Source organism: Opisthocomus hoazin, chromosome Z (genome assembly GCF_030867145.1).
Source record: "Opisthocomus hoazin isolate bOpiHoa1 chromosome Z, bOpiHoa1.hap1, whole genome shotgun sequence".
Lineage (NCBI taxonomy): Eukaryota > Metazoa > Chordata > Aves > Opisthocomiformes > Opisthocomidae > Opisthocomus > Opisthocomus hoazin.
In genome coordinates, this window is record NC_134454.1 from 90,195,406 (window position 1) to 90,212,994 (window position 17,589).

General features: G+C 44.6%; 1 protein-coding gene across 12 annotated transcripts in view; it reads right to left on the minus strand.

The window, feature by feature from the left end:
• Positions 1 to 17,589, minus strand: part of LOC142358965 (transcription factor 4) — a 245,759-nt gene that overhangs the window by 226,217 nt on the left and 1,953 nt on the right. For 8 of the 12 annotated variants that reach the window (XM_075411862.1, XM_075411859.1, XM_075411858.1 and 5 more), the window contains exon 3: positions 16,115 to 16,187. In XM_075411862.1, coding sequence (XP_075267977.1) covers positions 16,115 to 16,187 — 73 coding nt within the window. Of the gene's footprint in view, positions 1 to 16,114; positions 16,188 to 16,543; positions 16,654 to 16,806; positions 16,833 to 17,589 lie in introns of those variants that run through there. The other 4 variants (XM_075411866.1, XM_075411863.1, XM_075411869.1 and 1 more) reach the window with 3 other exon arrangements.

Here is a 17,589-nt window from a genome sequence, read left to right on the forward strand (position 1 = left end):
CCCAGGCAGGGCTTGAATATCTCCAGAGAAGGAGACTCCACAGCCTCCCTGGGCAGCCTGGGCCAGGGCTCCGGCACCCTCAGAGGGAAGAAGTTCTTCCTCATCTTCAGCTGGAGCTTCCTCTGCTTCAGTTTGTGCCCATTGCCCCTTGTCCTGTCGCTGGGGACCACTGGAAAGAGTCTGGCCCCATCCTCCTGACACCCACCCTGCAGACATTTATAAACATTTATTAGGTCCCCTCGGAGGGACCTAATATTCCTAATATTCCACTCGATGGGGACAGCCATTCTGTTTGTAATATGACGTTTGCTAATGACCACAGAGTAGACACAGAGGCTTTTTTTTTTTTGGGATGTGTTTGGACAGTGAAAACGATGATACTTCCAGTTCACTTTAAATGCTAGAAACTAGCGGAAGGTTTTTATTTGCTGGGCAGCACATACCAAGGCTTTGACACCCAGGTCTCTCCCTGCAGAAACTTTGTGTATTCGCTCAGCTCTCTGCAGGGGAAAATACCACCAAGGCTCACTTGAAAGGGAATTACTGGTAAGCTTCTTAGGTGCAAGCTCTGAGCCAAAATTAATCTTGAGACAATTAGATCCAACTCTATTCAGCAGAAGACAGTTAAGCCCGAAGCTGCGGAACCCAACCCCACTGAAAAGGAGCTTCGATGGTCGATGCGACTGGCGGAAGCGGATGAAGGGATGCTTCCACCGAGCAGGTACTCTGCAAGAGCTGGATGTTTGGAAGATGAAGTTCACATTGGGGCCCTCTGGCAAACACCAGAATCGGAGAGTGAAAAACAAACAAATATTGTTATGCCTTCGCAAACCTTATTAATTTCAGAAATTACAACCTCTGAAACCAATGCCAACAATTAGGAATCAGAGATTGTCCTTTGGCTGTCATCTTAAAAGCGCAAAGAGGACTGTATCTACAGACCTGAAAGAAGATAATTGTTGGTTAGACTTCTGTTTGTGACCATCAGAAATGTTACCTTAATTTGGCCTTAATGACCTATAATCTCTTTTAGCATATGGCTTTTAGAATGGTTATTATTCAGCTTGATCTATGGCTATAATGGAGCAGAACAGAACTGTGGGTATAATTAAAATAAGTTCCTGTAAAAGTGGAATATGTAGTACATTGCTAATGTGTAAATGACTAAATAACTTAATTAGGTGAAATGAAGTGCACTTATAACCACAGATGCTTAAGCCGAATCATGATAATGTTGTGTGTGTGAGTATTTTTTTTTTTAAATGTTTATAACCCAAACAGTAGGACAAGGAAATACAAAGTGTACACTAGTTATAAGGATGGCGGCGAATTTTTTAAAGGAAAGTTCTCATTACAAATTGATGTGAAGTTGGTAGAGAAAAATAATTTTTAAATCACTTCAAAACGCTGAAAAAAACCAACTTTTCACTAGGCTGTTCCACTCACTGCAAACATCTCCCAGCAAAATCTCAGGCAGCTCATGTGAGAAAACTATTCTTCTGGGCAAGCCTAAAAGAGTAACTACATAAATGGAGCCCTCCTTTTCCAACCCACCTCTTCATATCATGCCTTTCCATGCCTGTACCCATCTCCTTCATTAGCACGAGTCTGTAGGGCAATGAAATGGATAAATCCACAGAACACAGGCAGAGAAGAGCCCAATCCTACTCACAGGGAAGTTGGCAGGAATATTCCCATTGCTTTCACTATCCAAAAGACCAGGTTCCAACCCAGGGGGAGAAGCACGTAAAGTGCTTCAAAACATGGGACTGATCTTGACAGTCTTCTATCCGAGACTGTCAAACCGAATAGGAGAAGCTCTAAAAATCACTTACAGCGCTTGCATTCATCGAGTCATCCATATTCATTCTTCCTCTATTGCTGCATCCTTACTGTAGGTGAATGTAACGTAACCATGAACATGATGAGGAGATGAATAAGACAGATTATTGAATGTGTGCTTGAAGGAGGCTTCAGCCAAATAAGCAACCAGGAAACGCGTACTTTGATTTTACAACGAAAGATAAAAAGGAAGGGTACAAGGCGGTACCTTCACAAGTACCTATGGAGCTGTAGCATGTCTTCTTCCCAGAAAGCAACGATTCTCCTCGCTGCCCGCTCTAAAATAAAGATATTTTAGACTGTATCCTATTAGTTTCCCAGCAGAACACGAGATCCTCATCTAGCATGAAATGGCACAACTCGGTGGGTGTCTGTAGCGTTGTGCTAATTTATTCCAGTTGTGGATCTGATAGATTATATAAATGCCCCACCACTTCCTTCCACATGGTATCTATTCTTTTTTATTACTCAAAAGAAAGTCAAGGTTACCAAGTCTCAGTGCCCAGATAACATTTTCCCATCACTTAACTTTCTCATATTTATTAATTAGCTGCCTCTAATGAGAAAGAGAAGTGCGATCTTTGCAGTATTTCCGAGTGAGCCAGACACAAGAAGTGTGAATACCCACCAGAAAAACTGTTTGAGCACAGCTCATAAATCCAGTATTAGACAGTAAGCAGCCAGAATTTTTGATGATTCTCTACAAGGAACTTTTCCAGTTTCACCGATCAGTAAGCGCAATGTTCTTCCTTGAAGTTCTCTCAGGAAACTCTGATTAAATTAAAAAAGATCAAAACCCTTTTCAAGTTGAAAATAATTTCAAAATGCTACAATGAATGCAGGAGAGCAGAACAGCTCTTGTGTGTAAGCAAACCCATTTGCAGGCAAAATTTGGACTGAGTCAAAAGTCTCAGAATAACTATTTGGAATCTGTTGCTATTAGTCACCGAGTTGGAATAAAATCAAAAGATGCTAATAATGGAGACGTGCGCTCGTGACTGCACAGACACCCTGCCACTCGGAAGGGGGCATTTTACAGGACACGCTGTCGAGAACGAGATGAAATGGCAACGCAGAGACAATTTCCCCTCTCAAGGTACAAAGGAGAATCGTACCTCGCAGGAAGGGGAGAGGAGGTGTTTCTCTCTCCCGGGAAGTGTCACCCTCAGAAGAGACTCCATTTCACATCTCCTCCTTGGGAGCCAACCGAAATCAATTAACTCTGCAACTGGAACCAATTAACCCTCTAAAAAGCACAACACCAAACACAGTGGCAGTCTTTAATAAATGCAGTAAACACATAAATAATAACACTGAGAAGAGTTTTGCAGTCTATATGATGTGGGCTCTTGATTCTTCAGTGGCATAAGAAGGACGGACTTTGTGTTTTAAAAAAAAAAAAAAAATTAAAAAAAAAAAAAGGGATTCAAGTAGACCCAGGGGAGCTTTAAGATGGGATTCACCTCGTTTAACTTCAGCCATCTATAAGCAGGCATCTAGCCACCGAGCTGTCTTTACAACCAGTACAAAGAGGTGGGTACCTTGAAAGAGTGACCGTAAACCCTTATCCCCAAACGGGTGAAGCCTCCCTATCTCTTCCCAGGCACCCCTCTCTCCCCCCGACATCGGAGGCACCTACGTGATTACGTCTGATTAAGATGCCAGCCTTTGATGAAAGTCACAGTAGGCAAGATGGGTGCCATCTGTGAACGCAGGAGCCGGCGAGCAGCCCCGTCCTCCCCTCGCGCGCCGAATTCTCCCGTCAGCACAAACGAGAGACCAGCACGAGTGCTATTTGTCTAATACGTTTTTTAGTGCTCTGTTATTTTTTAAATTCACTTCTATTTTTATTCAGCACTGTTATTTTTCAAACTGACTGCCGATAAATACAACAGAAATTTGAAAACGTCCTACAGATTATCCATTTTCATTTTTGCCCTTCATTTCCTGGTGAACTAGGTCTTTCAGGCAGCAACGGAGAGGGAAGAGGCTTAAGCAGAAAAATACGATTGTACAAATATTAACAGAAGGGCAATTGGCTCCGGCAAGCGCGTGGCGCTTGCGACCCCTCACCAGCACGCTGCGAGGGGCCCGTCAGCGCCAGGGGCTCCATCCCAGCCCTGCGGACCCCTCCAGAAGTTTATTTTTCCAGCAGCAGGGATGGGACTGAGCTGAATAGGAGGAAACAACTTTCTATTAGAAAGAATCCAGCCGTCTCTTTTCTAATCCTGCACTTTCTTTTTAAGCTCTTTCTGTTTTGGATTACGAAAGTAACAGCTCCCCATTAGGCGTGGCGTTAGGCATCGCCCCGTTTACAGACACAGCACCATTCTGCCCAATGGCAGAGCCAGGCGATTTTTATTTTTTTATTTTACACTGGAAAATATGTTAAAAAACAGTTAGATATACATTTTTTTTAAATTTAAAATATCACTGTCTCCATATGATAAATCTCAGCATCTCCTTGTAGTCAGATACTATGGGTTCAGTGGCACGTAAAACCCTCGGGCATCTACAGGCGGTGGGACTCCAGCAGCACAACGCAAACGCTAACCACCCCATCTGTCTTCTGGTTGAGTTTCAGCTTACAGTGTTTTCAGTCCCTTCCTCCATTCCTATTCCTTCACTTCTAATGTTCAACAGATAACCTCTTCCGCACCATAAGCAAGGAAACACTGGCATTAAATGGGACAATTTGGAATCAAGGGCTGGAGTTGCCGTACTAGCCAGATCCAGACGGCCACACGGTCCAGCTGGGTTTTTTTCCAGGATGCAGGAGAATCCTTATTTTTGGAAGGTGTTTCACCGCTGCCCCACGTCACGCTCGCCATGCAGCAGCAGAGCTCTCTGCCCTAGGCGTGCGCTGTGAAGAGACTAAATCTTGCCCCACAGTGTTCAGATAATGAAGGTTTAATGAACTGCAGTGTTTTTCCTGGCCTACAGAGCTTGCATTCACCAGTCGGAGGAAAGAACAAAAACAAGTCAGTAAAGGGGAAGAAACAGAGAAAGTGAGATGACAAGCATCTGGGCAAGCCGGGACCCACAGCAAGGTTAGAAGCGACCATGCTGCTGACCCAGTACTGCTGAAATAACCTGCATTCAACTGAATTCTCAAGAGACTTAAAAAGAAGTCAAACGTGAGTTATTGTATGTATTTCTTTAATACAGCAATGTTCTTGTGCTTCAGCTAAAGCACGTTTGCGGTTAAAATGAAATGATAATTTACTGCCAGTAATTTTCCTGTTCAGGAGTCGGGCCACAGGGAGGGAAGCAGCGGTCCCCTGGAAGGGGGCATCTCCCAACCAAGGCACACGACAGAGAGCCTGCGCGGCGCCGAAAGCTGTCCCGAGCTGGTGTTTCCCTTCCAATAATTGGTAATTTTGCTACGTTAACTTCCTAATTGGACACCAACACATTTTCAGTATCTGTTATACGCTTCAGTCGCAGAGAGGGAGATGAGAAGAAGCAGCAGTATTTCACACTGACCAAACTGCTTAATCAAATCTTGACATGAGCATGAACCTGAAGCGCTCTCACCACTATGTTGCCACTGGTCCCAATTAACTGCTCCAGTTTTAAAAGACAGAGATAAAAAAAAAAAAAAAAAAGGAATATAAATGAGAATATTAGGAGAGGGGAAAAAGACAATGTCCATTAGTTAATAAGCTAGTTCATAAATTAAACGCTCTAATTTGTGGCGTTTACAAAATATCTAATTTTAGGAGCACGAGTTTTCCTCTGTTTATACAACAAGAGACAGTATTTCCTAAGGAAGTAAATCTTTCCAAAGAGTATAAAATCAACAAAGTGATTAGACACAGAAAACAAAAGTTGAGCAATGCATTTGCTAACAACTCTGCTCCTGCAGCATAAAGCATTATCTGGTCTCCAATCAGGACTTAACACATCATTTTTCCCAAAAGACCGCAGCGGACAAAATACTATTAAATACAGTTGGCTTAGGGGAGCCCAGATTAGCACAAAGAACACAAGCGGTCCCAAACAATATGTGTTTAAGGGAAACCAAAACCAACTGACAGCAACTAGTAGCTGACACTAGTCAGTCACAGCACGGGCAGATCAGTTCGTAGGGTCTGGCTAGCAAAGCTGCATCGGCGGGCCGGGAGCAAAAGGACAGGGTGCCTGACAGTTTACGGTCACATCAGCAATCACAGAGCACGTCATTTATTTCTAAGATCAGGAAAAAGTATTTTCTCAATCTTGCTTCCATTTCTCCTTCAACCATCTGCCACAAGCACTTTGGGTATCTACTACCCAAAAAGTATCCCAGGTCTGCAAAATAAAATAAGATTTCAGAGCTAGATGAAGTCCCGCCACAGAACTGGCACTGTTTCTCATGGAGGGGACGCTCCGACCCTCGGGCTGACCACACGGTATTGATTGCAAAGGAGCAGATTTCAGAAAGGCTGTGTTGGAATACCTGTCTAAGCATCAGGTAGGTGGAATTTCTGTTACATGCAACGCTCTGTGAACGAGGGTTTGCAGTATTCTTGAGAGTCCAAACCGCCTCCCCTGCGCACAGCCCATGGAAAACAGCTAACCCTGGAGCAGCAGCAGGGCAAAGAGCTGGGAAGCCCCGCACACACGGCAGGGTGAGCTTCGGGCGAGCCCCGGACTCGCGACGATGCTCTCACCGCCGCAGGACTTCACCAAGCTATTGGGCCACCTTCTGCCCTCTCAGAGGTCTGATGGTGAACCCGCCTTATCACGGGCGCAGCGGTCTCATCTCCCTGCCCTTCTCTCAAGGTACCTGCAGCATTTAAACAGTTACAAGGCCTAATGGAGAGCAGCCACCTAAGGATAACGAGCATTTATTCCTAATGCACCGCACCTCCAGCAGCTCAGCACTGAGTATTTACTGTGCATTTCAGGATCAGCTGCTCTGTGTAGTCCCCACAATTAAGGATGCAAGATCTATAAGGAGCTAAAAACAATATACTAGTTATTTCTGTATTGTAACTGTACACGCAAGCTTCACGGCTGTCACTTCTCCCTTTAACAAGAAACCCCTCGAAAACGAGGAAACCTGCGCCACAGAACTGCCGGCAGAGATGGGCCGTGCTCACAGGACTCCCAAATCGTGCTGTCGTGTGGAAGTTCACCCAAACGGCCTCGTGGCACTGGAATTAGAGACAGACCATGCCACAGCCTCAGCCCTGCATGTCTTTGTTTCTAAAGCACTAAGGAAACCCTCTTTCCTGTAGTTTCATCAGACGCCGACATTTCAGTCTCCCAGTTTCGTTAGACGGGATTTTTCAGCCTCCCCTCGGTCCGATCTCGCAGCGATTTCAAACAGAACTCTGCCCAAGGAGCAGCACCAGATCTTCCCAGGGAGACAGGCAAGGGCCGAGTCGCGGGCAGGAGCGCTGCGCATCGTATTAGAGTCTGGGGGATTTATTCGGGTTTGCCGTACTTGCTGAAAGTTTACACGCCGGCCTTCAGCCCAGTTCAAACGCTCCAAGTCCCAACCTCAGCAGCAAGGTCCGCAGCGGAGCTGTCGACAGACCCTCCAGTCCAGCGGCACTGGCAGGTGCTCCCACAACACGAGAGCATAATTCAATCAAGCTTTTGGCTGACGTCACGAAGCGCAAAACAACTCCAATGCTTTGTGAACAGTACCAGAACCCCTCAGATTCAATTACAGCCTTGATATTCGATCAGGAGTCATACTTAGCTGTTTTTAATATAACAAAACCTTTGTACCAGTTATTTATCAAATAGGTCGATCGTACTTCAATGTAGAGTCAGAGGAAAAAGCGCATCGTGCCACGTTAACCTGACAATCCCAAATCTTCAGGAACAAGACAGGCTTTTGTTTAAGAAAAAACAGCACCAGAGTCTAATTTTTACATACTACAGAACAAAAAGAACCGAATCCCTATTTTCTTACGGAACACACGCATGCCTAAGAATTAAATTCAGTGATTTCAATTTTTTTCCATTTTTGCACCCCTAAAATTATCCTGGCACAGGTATTGATCGCTGCGTAGTGAATGTAATAGGCAATAGGTTGTTTTTTTTATTTTTTTGGGTGTTTTTTTGGTTTTTTTGGTTTTTGTTTTTTTTTTTTTTTACACATAAACTTTGCTGGAACCTACAGAAATAGCCCGTGGGCCTGAAAGGATCTGCTGTCACAGTTATGAATCCGTCACTAAAACCTCCCGTCTGAAGCCTCCCTGGTTCTGCACCCTTCTGAAGCACTGATTGCGGAAGGGCCCCTTCTGCATCAGCCCCAAGACCACCTTCTGCAGCTCACCGTGCGCAGACGTGACGAAGCCGGGCGCTGTACACCCCCCCACACCCACGACGAAGCCGGGTGCCACGGGCGGCACCGGGGCCGTCGGTGTCCCTTCCCGTGTTGGCGACTTACGCGCCGACGCAGATATCGAGTAAAACCCCGAAGGAAGGAAACGAAGCCCAGCTGCCAGGCCCAGCTGGAAGCGTGAGCGGGCTTTCAGCGAGGAGAGGAGCGAGCAGCTCCCGACCACGCCGGCGCAGCGCCCGGCACCCCTCCCCGGCACCCCGCCGAGCCCGCGGAGCAGAAGGCACCGCCAAGCGCCAGACACGTTGTCTTAACCTCGGAAGCCTTTTCACCAGGTGAAAAGAAAATCATTATATTCAACAAATCAAGTCGTAGGGGATTAGACAAATTCCATGAGAGTACTCTGCAAATACAGCAGCGCGTGTGAAGCGTTGTTTCCAAAATAGATCAATACCCAGCACAAGCAACAATAGATAGCAGCTACGTATTGTCATTACTACCAATAGTAGTCTTGAAAGACAGCGTTAAACGGTGACTGTCACAATAGCTCTCACACGAACAATGCTGTTACTGCACCTTCGCATGGAACACCTCCTCACCGCTGCAATCCACCAAGACAAACCCATCTTTAAATACACCTGCTTGTTTGATATGCAGATCAACTGCACTAGTGTTTACCTTGGCAGAGAGAGTAAATATGCCAACCTTTCTCAATGCTTTTCCTATTCCTGTAAGTTTGCTAAGAAAAGAAATTACACAACAGCCTTTGAAAACATTAGAAAAATGATCTAAGAACTTGGTCACCACCACCCCTCTGCTTTGCCAAGCAGCACCAGGCAGAAAGCTTTCACTGCAAACAGGTTAAAGAAGAAAATCTCGTGTTACAAGACCATGGATTTGTGGCGAGGCGCAGACCCCAAAGTCACAGGTTTGAAAACCTCTGGACAGCACACGTGGCAAGAGGCAGATCTCGGCAGCTGGGCTAGATCCCACCAGGCACACGATACCTCCCAGGAGACAAAAAAAGTGCAGGCTCCTCAACATCTCATGGCCTCAGACTGATGGGCTTGCATAAAGGCAGATCAGGAAATTTGGTAGTGACTTTTACTTAGCAATTAATAGCACAGAATAAATAACACCAAATTAAATTATTCAAGGGACTCATTGTGACTGTCATTATTCCTCCTGTCTTCCGAGGTGCGAGAGGAACTCTACGGACTATCTACAGACACTGGCAGATGGCACATACTGTCACATGTATATTCATTTTATATGCCTACACCTTCAGCAGGACATGTAAAACACTCCCAGGCTACGCCGGCTCTTCTCTCCGATGACCGCACGCCGGGCGTACCTGCGCTAGGAACGTGTCCCAGCAAGGACAGCGTGGTCTGGCTGGGGGACCCGTCTCACCCAGCCTGCGCCAGCCAGAGCGCAGCGAGCCGTGCCTCGGCAGCTCGCTGGGTCCTGCCGTAGGGAACGGGCACCGGCACAAAGCGGTTCGCAGGGCTGACCCGAAGCGCCCTGCGGCAGGCTCTCCTCGGCCGGCGACGAGCAGCCCGAGGAGATGCGGGCCCCTGACTTTCGCAAGGCTGCACTGCATAAGCTCCACAACAACCATCTGCCTCCGATGCAGGACGTAAGGAAAAAAAATCATTTCCACTTCTTGAAATGTAATTTCTATTCCTTTTTCGTTCTACTTTGATTATGTCCACCTCCCTGGTATCCTTTATCTAGGAAAATGTTGGTAAAAGATCTTTAAATCATTACACACACACCCCCTGTTCCTTATTAAACAATTGCAGATCTGTTATCTTGGCTTATGGGAACCGATCTAAATAACATCCTGATATCAAACACTGAAAACCACAGGCCTGGGGCCACCAGGGCTCTACTCTTTTTCTGGGCCTTGCAAAGACACAAATTTCCAGATACAAAATGTAGTTTACCATTAGAAGTAAATGTTTGATCTGTAAAGCTTACAAAACGACTTTGTTTATCATAGCGGATGAAAAAAAAAAAAGGGAATAATTTTAAACTCTGAACAAAACTGTTTATATGACAGCTTTTAGTGCTCCACGTTTCTGTGCATTTAAGAGAGATTCGAGCAATTAACAGCATAAACTTTCATTACATAGTTCTATTGTATACGTTTATGTGACTTAGTTGTTCATCTGTTATTTAAGTGATTTGCTCTTTACAATAGTATGGTAAAGATATTTGCTGATCTTGTCAAAAAATGTCAAGCAGTTCATTCGCAACATTCCTGGGATCCCAGAGCGTGTGCTTAAATCCTTACACTTACTAGGTAAGTAAAATATCAAAGCCATTCCAAATTCAGTAACGGTTTAAATCATGGGAGGAAAAAACCCCAAAATAATAAATTAAATCTCATGTTCTTTCTGCAGAAGCCAAAAAACAAGTCGAAGTGGTGAAAGATTAGAATTCGTGTGACCTGGTGTTCACAAGATGCACAGGCTGACAATTATTTGTGTCTATTTAATGCTTCCTGGGAATTCAGTCAATGGGAGCTGCGTTTGCCTATGACAAGAATCAATATGAATTTGGGAGTGGTACGAGCACAGATCTAGGGGGAAGCAGCCAAATCGTACCTCACACGCTCCCAAATGCCTTTTTTCCCCCCCCCCATCCCTTAGTGAACACGTTACACAAGCTCTGTACTCCTACTCAATTCCAAGTCGGACCCAAGTCCGCTGGTTTAACAGATACACTTTGTTCGCAGATACCTCGTATCCACGGAATGATCTAAACCATCATTTCTGTTCCTGCTGAATTTGGCAACGGCAGGCACAAACGTCTCCTCCAAGTGACATTTGGCTGCAACTGGCCCCCAAGCATTTCAGTCTCTCCGACAGCTAATGTGGATGTTTTTGAATTATTAAAGACATTCAGGAGTCTTGACAAGGTAGACATGCAATGATTACAACAAAAAGTATTTTTAAGAAAAGCTACAGCACCCAACCGGCGTGACTGAACTGTTTCACATACAGTTCTCTTAGATCCAATGCAACCTTTTTGCAGAATACTTGCTTAGAGCCTCTTCATTTAATAAGGCTAGTTTTCTTCAAGCTCAGAAATCAAAGAAATTCACTTTTTTTTTTACTTTTTTTTTTTTAAAAAATATCTTAGCTTCCAGATTTAAATATAAATGAGTGATTGTAGGTGGCTGTGCCTCTGGAACATCCTCTGCAGGATACACTCAGTTTGCCACTGCGAGCAAGATGCAAACTCCGAAGCCACCTCTCTTCTTTGTAACTAAATATTTAGCTCCTCCAAGTATGCACTACGACGTCTCAGGCCAATTCAAATACCATAGCGTGGGTCTTTTTCTGGCCCCACAGCGCGCTCTTTAACAGGACTCGGAGGGGAGGAGGATCGAACGCTTCGCAAGTAAACATAGCTGGAAGGATGGGAGGCAACTAGCATTCTTCTTCTTCTTAATCATAATTACGAAACATTAGGGATGAAAAATATGGAAGCAGTTGCCTTTGTGTACCTACGTAGCAAGCGTTTTCCAACGGGCGAACCAAGAGAGGAGTGTTCCGAAGCAGAGCCACGGGCTGGCAGCGCCCGAGCGGGGCCGGGCGAGGGGCCGGAGGGTCTGGGGCTCGGAGGTGCCGTGCCAGCGCGCGGCAGACCTGGAATGCCGCCTGGCAAACAGAGGAGCGTGGTGCGACACGCAGGCAAAGCCAACACCCACGCTCCAGCATCATTTTCTGTCTTTTCTGACATACACCACTGGAAAAAAGGACTACCCTTCAGAGGCACCGCTGCGACTGCAACAGCTATGCACCTACTGCTCCACGTCTCCTTCATTATTAAAACTCCTTTTCTGATCCATATGCTTAAAATCTCTTTTTTTTTTTTTCTTTTGAATAGCAGTTCTGCATTATAACCCCAAAACAAATCAGATTCGTCCAAAATCCCCCCCGGTAAAGGGCGCATCCTTCCCCAGCACACACTCACGGTACCTGAGCGCGCACCCTGAGGTGTGCCTACCCCGAGCAGCTACCAAAGTGTTCCCAAGGTGGTATTGAATCCAGTTTTTCTGATCATCAACCAATAATAGCATAATTATGCACCTTTCCCAGAAGGCCACACTCCAGAAATGAACTGTACTTAAAAAGCCGGATTTGGTTGCAATTTACTCACAGAGACATTCAAAGGCAAAAAAGGACTTCAAAACCAAGCTGAATTTGTGATTCCCTAAAGATGTATTAATTTGTCATCGCTGTTATTCTAATGCAGGACAAGCCCTAATCAAACTAATGGCAAAATTAAAAGCAAGTCTTTAAATCCTTTAAACTGACTTAGCTTTATTCAGTGATGTCTGTGCTAGCAAAGGTTTTAGACTGATTTTTTTTGTGTGTGCAATAGGAATGGCCAGTCGTAGGAATTTGGTTATTCTGCTGCTACTCACACCCACACAATATTCAAACATATACATAGTGGGCAATCTATAACAGATGCTTGAAAACTTAGGTAAAATTAAACCCTTAAAATAGAAGCAGCAGAAATTGAACATAGTCAGGAAGATGTGGGCTTTGATTAACAGTTCGAAAACTGAAACACGCCAAATGTGACAGACCTAGCAAATTCTTTAGCATCACCATTGCTGAAAAACTGCTTCAAGATCCATTCCCAAAATCAAGCACCAGCGATCATCATCTTCCTCTTATTTTACAGTGGCTCACACTTAGATTACAACAAACTTTCACCGCAGAAGCTAAGGTAAACTGTTCAGAAAATTCTAGAAGATCCGGGAAAATTAATTTTATTTTGTCAACTGTCCTAAAAAAAATAAATAAAAAAAAAGGAAGGGAAAAAAAAGAAAAATCCCACTGAATTCTAATGGATGTGTATTGTTCAAATCAAGTAACAGGTATTAAATCACTTTACAAATACAATATAAATTTGAGGTAACTGCAGGGGAGTTTTCTTAAAAATAATATCAGTCTTCACCCATTCCCCCTGTTAAGGTCAGAGTCTCTAAACCAGCATGGCTGAATTGTTTTAGTGCTCTCTGCTGAACACCTGCAAACATCAAACAAAAACTCCTGGTCCTTTACTGGGTTGACAAAAGCCTTTCATGTGAAAAATGCTCCATGGGAATGTCACGGCTGTGGCTCAGGTTACATTCCTTTCCCCCTCGCAGCCCTCACCATTTCTTTACGTGGTAAGAAGCCATGTTTGTGAAATGAAAGATTAAAAGGAAATGTGGCTTTACTCTATTTTCGTTCACACATTACAAATCACAATAGAGCATCATCTATTAGAGGAGTAAAAAGCTATTAAGATGACTTTAAGCATGAAATATTACCAGGCTTCCTAAAGTACAGTTAGTTTCACTTCACTGCTTGGCATTAGTTTGCTTTGGGGTCTTCCCCCCCCCCCCAAGAGAAGTTTCCGGTTAATGCAGAGGAATGACATCAGTGGTTTCCCATCTCAGTAAATATAATTTTTGAAAGAGGACCATTGAGAGAAGGTCAGCTCGAACTTCAGAAAGGCATCTGTCCAGGAGGAAGAAGAGGCTGCCTTTGGATTGCGAAAATTCCCTATTATCAATATGCATAATCAGAATAATAAACTGTGTTCATGTATTATTAATGGCGCTATCTTTAATCTTTCCATGCAGCCATAGGAAACGTCTCTGGCAGCAGCTGTCCGGGCGCTACCATCCTAGCCCCGGACTCCTGGAGCCCTGGCTCACTGCGACCCCGCACACAGCCAGCTGGCCAGCAAGAGCCCGGGCAACCAACCGCCACGCTTCCCCTCCACGCACCGCCGTCCCCGGGCCACGCGCCCACCCTCGCACCCAGCGCCGGCCAGGGCAACCCACCGCCACCCAGCTTCCGACAACTTTGTTGTAATCACTGATCACTGATAACCAAGCGACAGCTATTTACGTAGCAAATTCAGAATGATTTCCCCCAGCAGAGCGTACCCTGTGCCGCGTGCCATTGTGCAAACAAGCTCCCAACGTACGGTACGCGTTCCTTCACCCTCCGCCATCCGAGGCATTCAAGCATTCACACTTTGCTACAGTGTGGGAGAGTTCAGGTGCTATTTTGAATGGTCTGTGTCTTAATATCACTCACTTCAGCTCATTAAATTCTTTGCATGTCTAAAACGACGCGTCAAAGTTACTTTGATGCCTTCAGATTTAGAGACAAACCAAAAGCAATGTAACCCCTCGATTTCACTCACTGTTCAGAGCTGCTGTCCTGTGGCATTTCCGACCAAAACGACTCCATAGCTGAGGTTTACGATGCATTTATTAGATATAACTACCCAGTCAACTGCTGTTAGACCAAGTGTTAGTTGCTGCATTGACTGGTATATAAGCACGACAAATTGATTTGTCTGGCACAAACACTCTGCTTCTCTCCAGTGAAAACAAATACAGTGACTATTATGCATTCAGTTAAATCAGTTACCAAAATCACGTAATTCAGAAGACGACAAAAAACAGGATTAAAATCTTTAGCTTGTGAGAGATAAGGCACATCATGTTTGGAAAGTTTTTCAAACCTAACAGTAAAATTCTCCAAGTCACTACGCCCACAATATAACCAAATTTTTGAAGAAAAAAAACAAAAATATGTTGTCATTATTTTCAAAGTCTAAATAGAATAAAATTCACAAAATGAGTGCTTAATAATTGTATAATAATAATAATTTGATCTAGTATCTTAAAAATGTGTAGTTCAGACTACCTTCAAATTAGGAAGTCCTTCTTTGGAAATAAAAAGTTAATTGACATACCGGTGCATTTAACAAAAATGGCTATGCTGAACACAGAGAAGAGGTGCCTTTAATTAAGCACAAATTGCAAACACCAGGCACAAAACTATACGCAATGACGTGGTTATATCCAGAGATCCACCGGCAGTTTGCAGGGAAGCCTCGTCCAGATTTACCGTCTGATTTAGAACAGTACTCTCTGTGTGTAACAATACTACGTACAGTGTGTTGGTATGTGTAACTGCCTGGGCTTTTAAAACACCGCAGCTCTCTACCCGGAGATGCATTTGCACCCTGCCCAAAGCACCACATCCTCCAGGCAGGGAGCCCTCTTGAACAAACTCAGTGGAAGAGTAAGCATTGCAAACGCTTAAGCATCTTTGCTAGTTTTACTCCTAATTTGTCAAGCACATAAAAGCCTCTATATAAAAACTTCAGTTGCCAGACAATTATTGTACACACATGTTCTACCGCAAAGAGCTCTGACACTGCTTTTGTCACCAACCAGGACTCCTGTTTTTATGGAACGCAGAAGCTGCCCATCTAGTACTACTACAGCCAAATAAACAAACATACAAACAAACAAATCCTCCAGTTAAATTTCAGGGACTCTTCAAAAGCAGTCAAATACTTAGAAATAAAATGCCTTAATTTTCACCAGGAAAAGAAACCAGCCTCAAGATTTTAATTCACCAAAAAATATTCCATCAGCAAACAGTGATCTCTAACACTGACGAGTTCTTTTCCCGGAAGAGGTTGGTGTTTATACTCCGATACTTGCTTGTTTATTTATTTAATTCAAGCAGCCTTCAGTTCTCACTGACAAAATTAATTCTCGTGCAAGATGTTTTGATTATCATTTCTGACATACAAAAGATAGCATCTGAAATCGTAAATAAAAATCTCCAGTGCTCAATTTAAAAATGAGAAAGATTTAAACCAGCTCACCTTGAACAATTATACAGAGGAGCAGTTCGGGGTTTGGGTTGTTTTTTTTTTTAAAAAAAAAAGATAAATGTATGGAAATACTGTGGGAAAAGTCCCAATCTTGTGAAAATCATAATGACAACAGCAATAATCATAGCCAGCGCTCAGGAATAATTCCGCTCAAATCTGAATGAATCTGCTCCCCAGAAGAGATTAGCAGAACCACAACAAAGGTAATGCCTACGGATAAATAACTAACAACATTCTGACTACATACAAAACAAAAATTGTACATACTTGAGCCAGTGAAATGTCCACTTGCCAAGGAAGTTGGTCCATTTTTCCCACTGCTCACAGGAGGTGAAAACATCTAGAAAAAACAAAGAGGCATTACTACTGGAAAACAAGAGATTCCCGAGTCCGCTGCGAGTCAAAAGTTCCTTCCACATTCGCTGTGAACTCCGTTAACAGTTTGTCTCCCGCGAAGCATCGTCCCCCCCAGCCCGGAAAACCAGTCGATATTCCTGGCGGCCCCCCCCCAGCCCCTCACCACCCCCTCCGCGGGTTTATTAGGCTCATTAGCTCCCCAAACAATATTCGCTTCCCGAGGAGCCCGAGCGATCCCCGTCCCCAGCAGTGCTACCCCGGCTGGGAAGCGGGGCTCGCTCCCCTCTCCAACTCTCACGCTGACAAAGGCGAAAAAAGTTTTGGTTTTTTTGTCAAAACCTTGGCCATAAATGTAGCGATGTCCATTTCCATCCCGCTCTAGGATTTGGCTGTCATAGGTGAGCCCAGATAAGAACAATAACGCAAAGTGCCACCTGCCCTAAATTCTCATTTCGTCTCTAACACGAGAGCACTTTGAAGCAAGGCTCTCTCCCTCTCCCCCTCTCTCTCCCTCTCTCTCGCTCCCTCTCTCTCTCCCTAGCATTTATTTCGACCCTAATTGGTTTCTCTCTTCTTCGACGTGTCTAGTGGATAATACGCACCTTCCCTGAGTCAGAGCCTGCAAAAAGCGAAGGAACAAATGGAAAAAGTGCAACAAGCAAAGAGGGGGCTGCAAAGCTGCCTCGGGCTACGTTTCCTGGCCAAACTTCCCCAAGCCATCCCTCCAAAGCCGAGCCTGGAGCAGCCCCAGTTACACCACGGTGGGGGGGGGGGGGGGGGGGGGGGGGGGGGGGGGTAGGGTTTTTGCGGGGTGTTGCTGGTCTTTGGGAACATACATGCATCTCACCGCAAACCGATTCTCCCCGGAAAATAACTAGCTAACGGGACAGAGCAAGACTCCTGACATATTGGGGGGAAGGGAGGGGATGGGGAGAGGAAGGAAGGGGCTGGGAGGGGAGGGGGAGCCTGACAAAACTAGACAAGTGCACACGTCCGGATTAACGTTTGGCCTCCACACCAGCCCGGTCAGGAGCAGCCCAGAGAGACAAAAAGTACTTTCCCCCCCCCCTCCCCCTCCTTTCTTTTTCTTTTTTTTTTTTTAAATAAAAGCACCATCTAGCTGGGGGGCTTCGGAAAAGATTGGAGCAGTTTTAATGACAGCAGAAGCCAGATGAGATTTCAGTGAAAACTTTAAAACTGAGACAGTCATGGATTTCTTTGCACTTTCCCTGTGCCAAAAAATGAAACAAGGGAAGAACTGAAAACAGAATATAAGCAACTAATAAGCAATTAATTAGTTCATGTGCCAACAATGCTATAAAACGTAAAGCACAATAAAAGTGCTAGATATTGTTATTAACTAATGATGAGAAATGTTCGGTTTT